This window comes from Myotis yumanensis, unplaced genomic scaffold (genome assembly GCF_028538775.1).
Source record: "Myotis yumanensis isolate MYYU_CA2020_CCGP unplaced genomic scaffold, mMyoYum1.0.hap1 SCAF_6, whole genome shotgun sequence".
NCBI classification, from domain to species: Eukaryota; Metazoa; Chordata; class Mammalia; order Chiroptera; family Vespertilionidae; genus Myotis; species Myotis yumanensis.
The window spans coordinates 4,323,357-4,338,804 of NW_027223757.1; the positions used below are offsets into that span (position 1 = coordinate 4,323,357).

General features: G+C 53.2%; 1 protein-coding gene across 3 annotated transcripts in view; it reads right to left on the reverse strand.

Annotated features, from left to right (window-relative positions):
- The window catches only part of SYTL3 (synaptotagmin like 3), a 44,769-nt gene that overhangs the window by 22,921 nt on the left and 6,400 nt on the right, over window positions 1-15,448 (reverse strand). For all 3 annotated transcript variants that reach the window (XM_070419178.1, XM_070419177.1, XM_070419176.1), the window contains 2 exons: window positions 8,561-8,625; window positions 928-979 (listed from right to left, as the gene is read on the reverse strand). In XM_070419178.1, the coding sequence (XP_070275279.1) occupies window positions 928-979; window positions 8,561-8,625 (117 nt within the window). The remainder of the gene's footprint in view (window positions 1-927; window positions 980-8,560; window positions 8,626-15,448) is intronic.

Here is a 15,448-nt window from a genome sequence, read left to right on the forward strand (position 1 = left end):
CCTGGCGGCTCTGAATCCAGAAGCCACACGCGTGTTCCCTATGGCGTGGTCCCTCTGGAAACCACACGGGCAGAAGCACCAGAAATGTCATGGATGTAAGAATCCACCACGAGAAGAATCAGAAGCTTGTGTGACAAGCATTGCTGGTGGCGGGGGGGGGGGGGGGGGGGGGGGAGTGACAAGCGAAAAAGTCCTGAGATTGGAAAATCTCATCGTGGCCAAAACATAGCTGCTGGTGGGAGCTTCCAGCAGCGCTTCGGTGGGCGCCGGGGAACCAGGCGTGCGCCTGCCGGCATCCAGGCTGCCGCTGTTCAGAATTTTGTGTAAAGAAGTTAACATCTGCCCGGCTGGCATGGCTCAATGGTTGAGCATTGGCCTTCGAACCAGGTCACAGTTTGATTCCTGGTCAGGGCACATGCCCGGGTTGCAGGCTTTGATCCCCAGTAGGGGACGTGCAAGAGGCAGATGATCAATGATTCTCTTTCAATATTGATGTTTCTATCTCTTCCTCTCCCTTCCTCTCTGAAATCAATAAAATATATTTTCTGTAAAAAGAAGTTCACCCCACTCAGGCCATTATTGACGTCCACCAATGTTTATTCGAAGATATTGGCGGCATGAATGATTCATAAAAGCAAAGACTGGGTTTAGAATTTCATTGAACGTGCCATCAAAAATAATACTTGGTTTCCTTAGGACATTTCAGGAGAATTTAAGAAACAAACAGAACATTTGGTGAGAAAACACCATGCTAGTGTCTAGAAGGCTTTTCATAAGAATCTGGAAATATCTCTGAATCTTTTCCAGTTACTTTATCATTAAAAATAAAAAAAGTTACATTCCAAAGCAGTGACATCTGAAAGTGCAGAGACCTCAGCTCCCAGCGGGTCTGTGTTCCAGGGCGGCCTGTCTGTCTATGACACTCACCTCAGCCTCTGATAAGATTGCAGGAGCTTAGCCCCGGCGGTCTCGCGCCTGCCTGGAGAGATACCAGCAAAGGTCCGTGTTAGTGAGGATATAACTCAGATGATGCAAATGCAAGAAGTAATAAAGTGACTATTTTTCTAATCTCACGTCTTACAACGAAAATGTAAGATTTGGAGGGATAGCAATGCTCTGAAATTAGATTGTGGTGATGACTTCATAACTATAAATTTACTTTAAAATCATTAGATTACGCACTTAAAAGAGGTGATATCTATGCTATCTAACATATATTCCGGTAAAGCTATTGTTACACACACACACAAAGAGACCATAATAATTGCTGGGAATGGCTGCTTTTATTAAAAGTTGATATTGGATTCGATTTTCTAAATCTGGAGAATTTGAAAAATAGTTCAGGCTTCCAAGCTTCTATTTTGTTCTCTGGAAATACTTTATAATTGAATGACTATATTCCCTTTAAATGTTCCTTGTTGTGGAACTTAGATTAATCTTTTAAAAAATGTAATCTCCTTATTTCTAGCTATAGAGGCTAATAATTTCCTAAACAAGAGCATCTAACACAGAGCTCTTTTTGTTCCAAGGAAAGGGGATTTATGAAGTATTAAGACCCCAAGATAGAGCTTCGTGTGGTCAGAGTTCTGTGAACACAGTGTTCCCTGGCCCAGGGTGTGGAGGAAGCCCGGGAGGCAGCCCGACACCAGCAGAGCCACCCGCCTGCCGTCCAGGAAGTCTGTCCAGCTCCCGTCCTGAGCGTTCGGGAGGTTTGACTCCAAAGAACAGCACGTATTCAAATCCTCTCCGTAAGACAGGAGGAAGGGCAGGTGGTGAGAGAAGCAGGGTGGGCAGGGAGGCCTTTGGGAGGGGGGCAGACAGCGTCTGACAGTCAGTCAGCTGCCCCCTGACCCCCAGCCGACCCTGAACTGTGCGGCCCTGGGCAGGGTCCTCCACGGGGCGGGCCTCAGGGAGGCGCAGGCCCTGCCAGCATCTCAGATGCGGAGCCCCCGCCCGCGCACATTTTCCGGGGGTTCGTGGTGCTCACCAGATTCTAACAGAAGTCTGCGCGCCCTCCCCCATGAAGACACACGCCCTGAGACAGAAACGAGCTAGCAAGGCCAGCCTGTAATGGCGAGGCCACATCCGAGGAGCCACCGAGGGGAAAGGTTCCCGCCAGCGGCGTCACGGCGGCTGTGACAGCAGAGAGCAAATGGGCAAGAGGGAGAAAAACAGCAATGTGGCTCTCCAGCCTGGCCCCGCAGAGCCCGGATCCCAGGCACAGTGCGGAGCCCTCCCGCGGTCGGGCTGTCACCTGCACTGCGGCTGCTCTGCCTCATCCTCTGGACCCTGGATTGTTTGTTGCAATAGCATCCCAGGGGCACAGCCACCAGAGTTACAGTCCGTCCCCCCAGATGCGATGCTATCACTCTACCGCCTAAGGCCCCTCAGTGGCTCCCTATTGCCTCCTCCTGCAGTCCACGCCCTGCACAGCATTCCTGGGCCTCCGCACCCGCCCGGCGGCACCTCTCTGCCTGCTTGCCGACACCCTGCAGGCCTTGTCTTTCTGCTCCAGCAACAGAATCGCTTCTGACTGCCCCACTTACCCCGGGCCTTGCCTACTCACTCCTACCTACCCCCACTTCATCTCGTGTTAATTGCCCAGGCATTTCTACCTTAGGCCCATATCATAGCTTCCTCTCCCTCTGCCACATTTCTAATTACCCAACCTGAGGTCAACACTAGCCTGGAAACAGCTCTCTGCTGCCCCCTGTTGGCTATTGCACCCTTGGCCTATGAGTTGGGTGCAAGCTTTCTTTTTTATTTTTTTAATCTATTTTTTTTTTAATACAAAATATTTTTATTGATTTTGAGAGACGAAGGGAAAGGGAAAGAGAAGATAGAAACATCAATGATGAGAGAGTATCATTGATTGTCTGCCTCCTGCATGCCCCCTACTGGGGATTGAGCCCACAACCCAGGCATGTGCCCTTGACCAATATTGAACCCCAGACCCTTCAGTCTGCAGGCCGACGCTCTAACCACTAAGCACCCTGGCTAGGGTGGGTGCACCCTTTCTGTAAAGGTCAACTAGTAAACATTTTAGGTTCCCTGCCATGTAGGGTCTCTGTTCCAAGTACTTAACTGCCCTGTGACAGCAGTCAGACAATATGAAAGAGTGGTGTGTCTGGGATCTGACAAAACTGGACATTGAAACTGAGTTTCACATACTTTCTATGTCACGAATATTCTTTTGACTTTTTGACCATTTAAAAATGTGAAACCCATTTTTAGCTTAGCTCACAGGACATACAGCAGGCAGAGGGCCCGGCTGGGCTGACGGGTCCTAGTGTGCCGTGTCCCTGCTGCCCCAGGTGTGGGCCAGGGGTCCCCCCAGCAGCAGGGGGTGCTCCTCCGCAATGCAGAGCCCCAAGCCCCGCCCTGCAGAATCGGAACCTGGTGCTGGACTTCAGAAGCCTGCCCAGGAGCTCTGTCCGATCTGCCATTTATTTTCAGTTTCCTTCTCTTCTATTCCTCAGATGTTTCTTACACACCATTTCCTTAAAAAGCACCAAATGTTTACTTTTTAAAAAAAAAAAACATATATTTTTATTTATTTTTTATAGAGAGAAAGTGAGAGGGATAGAGAGTCAGAAACATCGATGAGAGAGGAACATCGATCAGCTGCCTCCTGCACACCCCCTACTGGGTATGCACCAGCAACCAAGGTACATGCCCTTGGCCAGAATCGAACCTGGGACCCTTCAGTCCACAGGCCGATGCTCTGTCCACTGAGCCAAACCGGTCAGGGCTAAATGTTTACTTTTTGTTAAAGGAGATAGCGCACAGCCATGACTCACAGCCGATACCTTCCCACAGCGCGAGCATCAGTGAGAGGTGGACAGTCCTGTTGGCAGAAAATCTCTCTCATCTGCGCCTGGTGACACCTGTAACCCGGGCAGGTGCCCTGACCGAGAATCGAACCGCGACCTCCTGGTTCATAGGTCGATGCTCAACCACTGAGCCATGCCAGTGGGGCAATATTGTCATTTTTCTGCTTTAAAGCTCAAATATGAAGCAATAAAAACGTCAGGGCTGTAAAATATACGCAGTTACAGCATGGAGCCAGAAGAGGGCGCTATCTCTATATGCTTAGCAAGTACCAAGGGGATTAGAATAAATGTCTTGTTTCAGGTTTCTGGGTACCAGTGATCTAGAAAATGACCATCCTACCTGTGCATTAGCTTTGCTACTTTCCCGGTGGCTCTCAAACTTGAAGTGCGTGAAAACAATCACTTGGGAACTTGGGAAATACACACCCTTGGGCCCCACCTGGTCCCACCGAGTCAGGAACTTTGAGGTGAAAATAGTTCAGAGCTGACCCCGGAGCCAGGGTCCCAGAAGCCCCAGGAAACACCTTCTGTGCAGATTGCCAGGTGCCTGGCGGCGGAGGGGTGGAGGGGCGGAGGGGACAATACCGGGGTGCAGGCCAGCACCTACGTTCCCACCTTTTTCACGCACCACAGAGAAGCCATGACGACAGCATGTAAGGAACTGTTTAAAGACAACACTAAATATTGAATTATAAAATCTTAGAGGGGGAAAAACAGTCTCTAATCAGAAAAGAAATGAAGGAAAGGAGAATGTTTAAATGCTTTATGTACCATCTCCCTGCAAAATAAGGAATTGGGGCTCAGTTTTCCTGTTTCCGAATCTTTTTAATGGTTGGAGAAGTAGCATAACAAGCTGCCACAATTCATCTCGGTTCTTCTTCTTTGGATTATTACTTACACCTTGCCTACTCCCAAGGACATCTTTGGAGCAATCATTGTAAATGGCACATAGCCAATTAGGTCATTAAAACAGAGGTAAGTAAGAGCATCTGGCATGACGATGGAACTACTCCAACTGGACTTTAAATTTGGCTCGAGGTTTCTGGGTGCCAAGAAAGAAAGGAACTCCGACTTTTCAGTGTTAGGCGCCTACTAGGTGCTAATTCTGACAACGGAAGCTACCACACAGAACATCACATTTTATCTCCAAACAACCTCTCCTTACTTTTCCATTCACGTACTCATTTGCTCACAGCTCCTACCCTCCAAGAACTGAAAACCTGGTTAGGACAGAGGAGCAAGAGTTGCAGGCGGCGAGGGCAGCATTAGCGTGGTGTCCACGGGACCGAGACCCCAGGAGCTCAGGGCTCAGCTGTGCCGATGACTGGCCCTGGGTTATAAGCCAGCGGGAAAGGGGCTGCTGGGAAACACTACTGGGAACACTGGTGATAGGCAGAAAAAATCAGATCAGGCCCCTGACGCCTGGTGAAGACTTAAATGTAAATGAGCTCATAACAATGAGGAGAGAAGCGTGGCCACCGTATCCATGACAGGGTCAGGAAGAAGTCTCTACGCATAAAAGCAAAGAAAGAACTTCTACAGGAAAAGGTGGAATTGAACACAAACAAGAAAAGCTTCTGCATGTCAACAAAGGTGCGCGGTGCAGCATACACGACTGCAAAGGGCTGAGAGCCTCAACATCTACCGAGAGTCAGAGCAGCAGAAACGGTCCGTCGCAATAATTAGGTGATTCCAACTGAAATGACAGGGGAGCATCGGGGCCACCAGAGTGGTTTCACTGTGTTGACAGAGTTGTTTGCTTTTAAGGGGAATTCCTGCTGGTGACAGAGGTGCACGTGTTCCGAGGTGGTGTTCCTAACACCTTCTTTCCTTCTGTTTCTAGAACTCTCCAGAGATGTGCCGAAGACCGCTCTCCAAGGGTGTTCACTGCACTTTATTATTACTTTAATAATATGACAAACTCCCAAAAATGTAACAGCAAAACTGGAAATTCCCTAGCTATCCAACAACAGTGATGATGATATTATGTGAAGAGATATCAGAATACGTCTGTATAGATCATTTGATCCCAATTATATAGATATATTAGTTTGGCTCATATAAAATTTCCTCTATTCATCATTTTTACCTAAAAATGTACATACACACTCACCAATGTAGATGCATATATTCACCAAAGAACAGAAATGATATCTACCCAAAATGTCAACAATAATTCTCAGGGTGAGGTCATTGTATTTTCAATGTTACTCTTTATGCTTTTCTCCATTTTTCCATTTTTAAAATAAATCCTTTACATTCAGAACAAAATCACAAATGTAATTTGAAATCGTGTCTCAAGGGACAGGACTTAAGAGGGCGGCTCACATGCCCTGCCAGGGGGTGCCCGGGCACACACCGCCCAGAGGGGAACTTGGAAAACATCAAAGCCTTTCAACCAGTCATTCTTCTAAGAAGCCACCGACGGACACAGACAGAGACGCCGACGTCCACCACAGAGTCATCTGTGGCGTGAAAGTCCGAGCACGGCCGCTCGCTGACCAGAGGGGCCCGGCTGAACAGTGGGAGCGCATCCCAGCCGTCAACATAGGTTGGGAGAAGTCTCAGTAGCACAGGGACATGCTTATGCTAAATTAAATTATAGAGCGAAATGAAAACCTACAGATAGTCACACGTGGTGACTCCTGCCTCCCGCCCTGCAGAGAGCTGGCCTGTGCAACCTCGGGATGGGGCAGCAATGACGGGGTGAGCTCCGAAGCGAAGCCATGTCGACAGAGACAGACACAGTGGGAGAGAGGCTCCAGGGGCTTTGGGGGAGGGGCTGGGGGACAGGAGTTACTGCTGAATGGGCATGAGAGTGTCGGTGTGGGAGGATGGAAAGTTCTGGAGATGGCTGGCGGTGATGGTTGCACAGCAGTGTGACTGCACTTAATGTCACTGAACCGTACACCTAACCATGGTGAAAACGGTACGTTTAATGTTGCATGTGTTCCACCACAGTAAAAACCGTTGTTACGGTGCCGCGGTGCTCTGTCTTCGTCTCTCTAGGATCACCAGCTGGAAGCCGGCGCCTGGCCGCGGGGGGTCAGCCACCCTGTGGAGGGGTCCAGGCGGGAGGAGCCCCGAGAAAGCCGCCCCTGCAGCCCAGGCGAGCCTTCCGCTGGAGACAGGCGTGTGAAACAATAATGCTACTTAAGCCACCACGTGCTCCCGGCAAAAGACCAGGGGCGCACAGAAGGGAGCCCGGGTCTGAACGTCTGATGCCCTTCGTGGGGTAAACCCGCACCTTGCTTTCTGCCTCTGCGGAGGCTGCGGGGCTGAGAAGGGCCGCGTTCACACCTTTACAACCACAGCACGAGCTGCTGGGCAGATGCACGGCTTTCCAGCTGCCCCTGCTCTGTGGGTGACGCTCAGGTGGGGCGAGCGCCCGTGTCCAAGGCCAGAACTCCAGGAGGGACACCGCAGCCGTCTCAGGGTGTGTGCCTCGCCCCCGGCCTCTGCCCGTAAACAGGCTGGCAGGACATCGGGGGCCACAGGCTCCTGGCCGGGAGCAGTTAAAGGAAAGTGCTGACAAGGCGTTGGGCCAGGAGAGAGGAGGCAGCGGGAAAGGGTTGAGAACCCTGGGCTAGAGGGACTCACACTGGCCGGGTCGGCTTCTCGAGCTCCCATTAGAGGTGTACCCCCGCCCAATCCTACACGCTCGGCAGAAGCACCCCGGGGTCTTGATAAGAAGAGTCCGGAGTGGAACCCAGGGGAGAACCTCACGCACGGAAACAGCCTGTGAGCAGGGCCTTTGATCAGAGCTGAGCGTGGCCGCGCCAGCGTGCGGCCTTTACCCGACGACGCACTGTGGTTGATGCTAAACAGCTTATCTCTCCACCTCAAACCATCACTTTTCCAGGAAAAAGAAAAAGTGTTTCCAGCACCCCGTTCCCACTGTGCCAGTGCAGGCTCCGCTGTGACACAGTGCGGGGGGGGGGGGGGGGGGGGGTGCTGCCACTGGTCAGCACTGCGCACGGGTGCGATGCTGGGGCCCGCGGGCCCCCCTGTAGGTACTCTCCTATCTGCCCCCCTCCCACCCTCCGGCACGGCACCCCCGTAACCACAGCACCGCCAGTTCTCACCACGGGTTCGGGTCCCAGCTGCTGATCACACCGTCACGTTGACTTTGCGACTGTTTTATAAGACACGCCTGGTCTACAAGACACAGACCAACTCCTCCCTCCCACCCCCACGGCCGTGACCGGTGACTTCACAACATCAGCGTCTGCTCAGCTCTAGCCCCACCCACGCCCTGCTCTTCAGTGATTCACGCCATCCTGTCGATCGAGGTTTTGTGTCCTGAAAGAGGTTTTGTGCTTGGGCTGCGAGGGGCTAAGGGGACAGGTTCTGGTGTGGAGAGAGCAAAGTGCGCACATATGGACCCAATCGAAAGCTCTTCCAGCGATTCTGGGGGACACGTGCGGAGGAGGGAGACCTGGTTCCCAGGAGCTGGGCGTCGGGGAGACTACAGGGACACGGGGGTAGAGAGGCAAACACCGTGACCCAAGGTGAGCACAACGGGGGGTGGGGGGGGTGGGGGGGTGGGGGGGGTGGGGGAGGGTGGGTGGAGCAGAGGCAGAAACCGCGAACAGGAGCACCAGGAGGACGGGGTGATGATGTCACCTCGCCCTGTGGAGTTGTTTCTATTCAAAAGCTTTAAACCCAATATTTTAAAATGAGGAATTTATCATTTTCAATTTAGTAAAGATTTTGAGCGCATTTACCTTCAGTTGGAAATTTCTTGGCCCGTTCCTCAAAGAACCATTCTCCGGATTTTATCCTCACGTTTCTGAAAGGCAAGCAGACAGCAGCGTCGGCTGGGGAAGCGGCCTCTCACAGGGAGGTGGGGAGTGTCACACAGTATTAGTCTGGCCAAGGACCTCGGGGTTCAAATGCGCAGCCCAGCCCCTGGCCCTGCCACTCCCCCAGAGCTCAGCGTGGGACCAGTGGCAGGGGTGGGGAGTCTCTGCTTGGGCGTGTTTTACCGTCTGTGTAATATGTACATGTAACACATACACCTCAACCTGTGCATGGGCCCAACGCACGGTAAGTACTCCGTGTTTTCTGAACAAATGTACAAGGGGAAACAAAATTGCCATCAAAATAATCAATTTGATCGAGTACACAGGTGTTGTATTATAAAGCTGTACACCTGAAATTTATATACTAGTAATATATTGACCAACGTTGCCCCAAAATAATTTTAAAAAATCAAGGAGCCCTGGCCAGTATTGTTTGGTGGTTAGAACACTGGCGTGCACGCCGAAGGGTCACGGGTTTGATTCCTGGTCAAGGGCACGTGCCTGGGTTGCAGATTTGATCCCTGGTCCCCCATTGGGGTGCATGTGAGAGGCAACCAATCTATGTGTCTCTCTCACATCGATATCTCTCTCCTCCTCCATCTCCTTTCCTCCCTTCCACTCTCTCTAAAAATCAATGGGAAAAATATCCTTGGGTGAGAAAGGAAGGAAGGAAGGAAGGAAGGAAGGAAGGAAGGAAGGAAGGAAAGAAGGAAGGAAGGAAGGAAGGAAGGAAGGAAGGAAGGAAGGGAGGAAGGGAGGGAGAGAGGATGGAGGGAAGGAGAGGAGAGGAAGGGCAGGAGGAGAGGAGAGGGTAGGGTAGGGGAGGGGAGGGGAGGGGAGGAGGAGAGAATGTTTCTCATTTATGGAGGGAAGCAACAGCATGAGGATACACTAGGAAAAGCATTCCATGAGGCCTCTTCGCTGGGAGGAAGACCATCCAGGGGTCACTTCACCTCGTTTAGGGTGAACCTGAGTTACCACAACATTTACCAAGAGCCAACAGAGAAGGCCCTGCAGGCCCTGCAGTCTGGGATGTGGGGTCACTGTGCTTCGATGGCGGCTTGGGGGCCTGGGTGCTGGCGGAGCCCCTGAGCCCGGGGAGTGGCTCCTTGGCCAGCTGGCCGCAGGTCCTCCCTGGGCTGCAGCTCCCGGTCTCGGCCACAGGGAGACGCGCACGGGGAGCCGCTCGTGTGCTCACCGCCTGAACTCACGCCCCAAGCGTGTTTTACTCTTGACAGTTTCCAAATGTCTGGAGAAACCACCTTCAACCTCCAAGAGCCCCGGACGCGTAGAACTGTTCACATCCTTCGAGGATGTAGAGAGGCAAATGCACAGAAGTTGTCAATTGCTCACACACTTAAAATAATGTGCCACAAACCCGCCAATTCCTTGCTTACGTAAGAAACATGGAAGCTTCGCCTCTCGGCCAATTCTCTTCTGTAAAGCACTTACGGAAGGTAGTTCTCATTCGGTTCTTTTAAGCTGTATATGAACACAAGTGTGTTTCTTAGGGGAAGGCTTATAAATGCTGCTGCCTATGGCCCGAGACAGAGGTGAGCAGCCCTTGCGCCTCTGTCCTCGTCCGGGCCCCACGGGGAAGCCCGCGTCGCAGGAACGGAAGGAGGATTTCCTGCTCATCCCAGATGGCTGACCAGAATGTGTCTATGAAGCTTCTTAGAACAGTTTCTGAGCTCAGCAACAGGCTAACGCCTTTACGTTTCTTGAACAGAACCATGACTTGCTTCCTTAAAACTTCTCAAATCAATAAGTACGCAAGGTTTAAGTAAGAACTAGGGTGGCGGGGTGGGGGTGGGGGTGGGGGGGCTGGAAGACAGAGGCCAGGAGACCTGAGTTCTTTCAGGGTCTGGCCTTTCCACTAACGGCATTCGGGTCACTGTGATTATGACCACGAGCGTCAGTGCGCAGACGCCCCTCATCAACTCCTGCGGGGCCGGAGCTCTGCGGTCGCTGTCACTGCATGGGCACCTGCGAAGTAGCTGCTGAAAAGCGCTCTGCTGATTCCAGCACACAGACGCTCACAGCGAACGGACAACCTCGAGCGGGTCTGACCTCGTCACTGCCAGCCGGCAGGGGGCCGAGCAGGCTGCCGGAGCGCGTATATGGGCACCCCGGTCAGTCACAGCTGAAGGAGGCGACACTGTCCCTACTTCCTGCTCCAGAAACGTCAGCGTGATGACCCTGGGCGGCTCCACTCAAGGGGCAGAGGTGGGAGCTGCTCTGTGCAGTCAGGTTCCTCAAGCGGCTAAAGCGGCACATTCCCGCATGGCCTGCGCTCCCCACAGTGTCCTGATGGCAAAGCAGCCTCCAGCCCCTGGCTCATCAGACCGACAAGCTGCCACACTCCCCGGGAAGGAGTTCACTGCAAACCTGAGATCAACCAACTGCTTTGCCAGCCTGTCCAGCTGCTGGGCGAGTCCCAGCTAACGTGGTCCCGCGTGCTTTCCGCGAAAATCGCTTCACTTCTTGTGTCTAAGATGGTTTTCACTAACAAAGCACAAGTGAGGTTTCTGCACCAGCCCAGGCGATCTGATTTCAACGTTCTCACAGGAAAACAGGCTGATCGCGGCGATTAAATCCTAGGTAACCGGAGCGGAGTGAGGACGTCGAGATGAAGATAAAGAAACGACTTCATCAGGCTGCCACCACCACTTCGTGCGAAGCACTGATAACTCTCCCCAACTTGACCTCGGAGAGGCGAGAGTCACAGCCCCAAGCATGTCGGAGGCCCGTGGCGGGGCTAGGAAGTGCGTGTGGGTTGGGGAGTGAATGACATCCCCAGGGGCAGGGGCACCCGGGAACCGGAGGGATCAGGTGGGACCTGAACCAGGGGAGCCTGAGACAGCGCCCTGAGGTCTCCCGTGCATCGTGCCCTCGGACGTGCCGGCCGCTCACACACTCGGACCCCAGCAGCAGCTGGAAGGGAGGAGAGCGGCTGGCTGTGAGGCCGCAGGGAGGGGTGGGCGCTGTGGCCAATCGGAGAACCCACGCACCATTTCCACGTGGAGACGATAAGTATTAGGCATTCACAGGCCAACGAAACAATGTCTTGGGCTGGCGCAGCCTGCTGGCCATGGCGGTGTGGCTCCCGCTTTTAACCCCCATAACTCACTTCCACCACCCCTTTGTTGAATTGTCTGTCACATTCTCTCTCTCTCTCTTTTATTTTTTAAAAAATATATTTTATTGATTTTTTTTTACAGAGAGGAAGGGAGAGGGATAGAGAGTTAGAAACATCGATGAGAGAGAAACATCGATCAGCTGCCTCCTGCACACTCCCCACTGGGGATGTGCCCGCAACCAAGGTACATGCCCTTGACCGGAATCGAACCCGGGACCCTTGAACCCCGGACGCTCTATCCACTGAGCCAAACTAGTCAGGGCCTCTCGCTTTTTAATGTTTTTATTGATTTTAGAGAGGAAGAGAGAGGGAGAGACAGAAACATCAATGATAAGAGGATTATCGAGTGGCTGCCTCCTGCACACCCCCTACTGAGGATCGAGCGCGCAACCCGGGCATGTGCCCTGACTGTGGGACTCAAACCATGACCTCCTGGTTCATAGGTCGATGCTCAATCACCGAGCCACACCGGCCGGGCTGTCTGTCATTTCTACCGCCACCGGCCTCATCGCCTCGCGCCTGGTTTCACTACCAGGACTTCCACGAGGCCTGTTCCCTTATCTCCCCTCCCGAGTCTGCCTGGCCCCACAGCCCCCTTCTCCTGGTTTCCCTCCGGCAAAGCCCTTATGTCCCCGAGCCCAGCTCTCTGGGCGGCTCTGAAGACCCTGCCCTCGCGGGGGAGCTCCCCGCAGACAGGAGAGGGCGGAGGCAAGAGGGGATGGGACGTGGGAGCCCGGGTCCCAGTCTTTCTGACCTCATGGCCATGGGCCAACTATCTGGTGTCTCCAAGCCTCTGTGTCCTCACCTGGAAGACAGGATCACAGCAGTGGCTGCCCCAGGAGACCGCCTCCAGGTTTAAGACAGACAGTCGGCACCAAGGACAAGGAGCGCTTCGCCCCCCTCGCTGTGGTGGGCGGTCCTTGTCACTCCCGTGTGTCCGTCCCTCTCATCCTGGCCTCTCCCCGCAGCGCTGCAGCCAGGGCTGCTCTGCGGTCCCCTGAGGACACCTGCCCTGAAGGCGGGGCCCTCGCTGCCCCCGGACGCCCCCTTGCAGCACCTGCGAGCTGGGCTTGCTGCTGCCTCTTTGAAATTGAGGTCCCAGAGCTTCTCCTTCCTTGGTTTTAAAACGCGATGTCCCTCGCCGGTGCCCACAGACCCACTGGTCCTCGGGGAGCAGGACTCAGGCCGAGGAAGCAGCAGACAGGAAGCAGCAGACAGGAAGCAGCAGACAGGAAGCAGCAGACAGGAAGCAGCAGACAGGAAGAAGCAGACAGGAAGCAGCAGACAGGAAGAAGCAGACAGGAAGCAGCAGACAGGAAGCAGCAGACAGGAAGCAGCAGACAGGAAGAAGCAGACAGGAAGCAGCAGACAGGAAGCAGCAGACAGGAAGCAGCAGACAGGAAGCAGCAGACAGGAAGCAGCAGACAGGGGAACCCGATGGGGCTCAAACCCGCCTCCAGGCCCCCGTTCAGTGACGAATGTCAAACGTTCTAAAGCGGTGGTCGGCAAACTGCGGCTCGGCAAACCGCGGCTCGCGAGTCACATGTGGCTCTTTGGCCCCTTGAGTGTGGCTCTTCCACGAAATACCGGCTCTTCCACGAAATACTGACTTCTGCGGATGGGCCACGAGGTTTCAATCGCACTGTACGTGCGCATCCGCGGTTTGCCGACCACGGTTCTAAAGGGTTACCAGGCCTTCTCTTTGCGTGGCAATGCCCTCGCCGGTGTGGTTCAGTGGTTAGAGGGCCATCCCGTGCACCAAAGGGCTGTGGGTTTGATTCCCAGTCAGGGCACATACCCGGGTTGCGGGTTGTGGCAACCGATGGATGTTTCTCTCTCACATCGATGCTTCTCTTTCTCTCTTCCTCTCTCTCTCTTATTGAAAAGCATAGCCTCAGGAGAGAATTGAAAAAAAAGAGAGATGCCCTAACCAGTTTGGTTCAGCGGATAGAGCGTCGGCCTGTGGACTCCCAGGTTTGATGCCGGTCAAGGGCATGTACCTTGGGTGCGGGCACATCCCCAGTGGGGATTGTGCAGGAGGCAGCTGATCGATGTTTCTCTCTCATCGATGTTTCTAACTCTCTATCCCTCTCCCCTCCTCTCTGTAAAAAAATCAATAAAATATATTTTAAAAAAAAAGAGAGAGAGAGAGAGGACAGCAGCCCAGAGTGGACCAACTAGAGCAAGAAAGAGCAGAGGGTTTTGAAGAAAGTAGCAGAGAGAAAGTGGCGGGGGGGGGGGGGGCACAGATGTTAGAAATGAGTTAGCTCTCCCGTACGGCACCTGTGTCGGTTCACACAGGGCAATGCAATTACCTTAAGTGTTTTGAAAAACATCTTTATTTCAAAAGAAGGAAGCTGGGGTTATAGAAATCACACTTGGTGTCCTTAGAGGGCAGAGTTTCGACACCAGGGCCCAACGCTGGGGCCGAGATTTCAACACGGCCAGCGCCCGGGCCGCCGCTCAGCCCTGTCCCCCCATTTTGACTTTTTGCTTCTAGTTCGCTACTAGGAGAAAATTGCTGAAGATCCTAATGCCTTACCACGCCATGTTTATTGTTAGACCTCAATGTCTGTGGTTGATTAAAACAGACGAAGAGCGTTCGATCTCTCGAGACGTTTTTGGAATTAATTGCCACCTACCCTCCTGAGAGCCCAGACCTGCACGAGCGAGCACAGGTGCGGCCGGAGGCACGCAGTGATTCTGCGTCTTCCTCTCAAGCCGAGGGAAGCCCGGAGGGCTTGGCTCCCACGAACCCAGGAAACCTGAGGTGCGTGGAGGTGAGTCTGGTAGGAGCCGGTGCTGGAGACGGGAGGTCGGCCGCTCAGGACCACAGACATCGGGTGGGACGGCTGCACTTTTCTCTGGGTGAGCGACTGAAATGCATCAGGCCTTGCGAAGGGACTGGAAATTTAGGGAGATTCGTGCCAGGGCGCCCATAAGCAGCCCTCCTGAGTTAGGGGAGAGGGAATCTGGCCGCTGCATTCACACTGAGCAAGCGGGCTGGCGACTGCCAAGCGAGAAGTGGTTTTAAAACACCCAGGTCTCCAGGCCGCCGGCTCCACCCCTGGGCTCAGAGCAGACACACTCCCTTCCCACAAGGCCCGTGCTGGCCTGGTGCACGCTGTCCCCCAACCACCAGAAACACACTCCCATGGGGGTGCAAGGACCCACGACCAACCCATTCTTGCTTGGAAAAGTGGGAGCCCAAGCCCAACCTGTTCACCATTTTCAAAATGGACAGTTCAAAAATACCAATTCCATAATAAAAAAAATGCTTAAAACCTCACACCACCAAAAGATTAAAATACATTAGATTCAGTCTATCACGAATGGAAAGCATACCTGTTTCTTCTTCTTCTTTTTTTTTTTTAATCCTCACCAGAAGATATGTTTTTAGTGACGAGAGAGAGAGAAGAGGGAGAGAAACATGGACGGGTTGCCTCCTTATAAGCCCCAACTGGGGATCAAGTCTGCAACCTCGGTATGTGCCCTGACAGGGATTCGAACCCACAGCCCTTCAGTGCACGGGACAACACTCCAATGAACCGAGCCACCCGCCAGGGCAATCCAATGGATTTTGAATTACAGTGACCTCCAAGTCTCAGAAGTTCGCTCTGCAAACATTTGCCCACTGCCCTTGAGGCTTGTCTCGGGCCACCGCCCAGGAC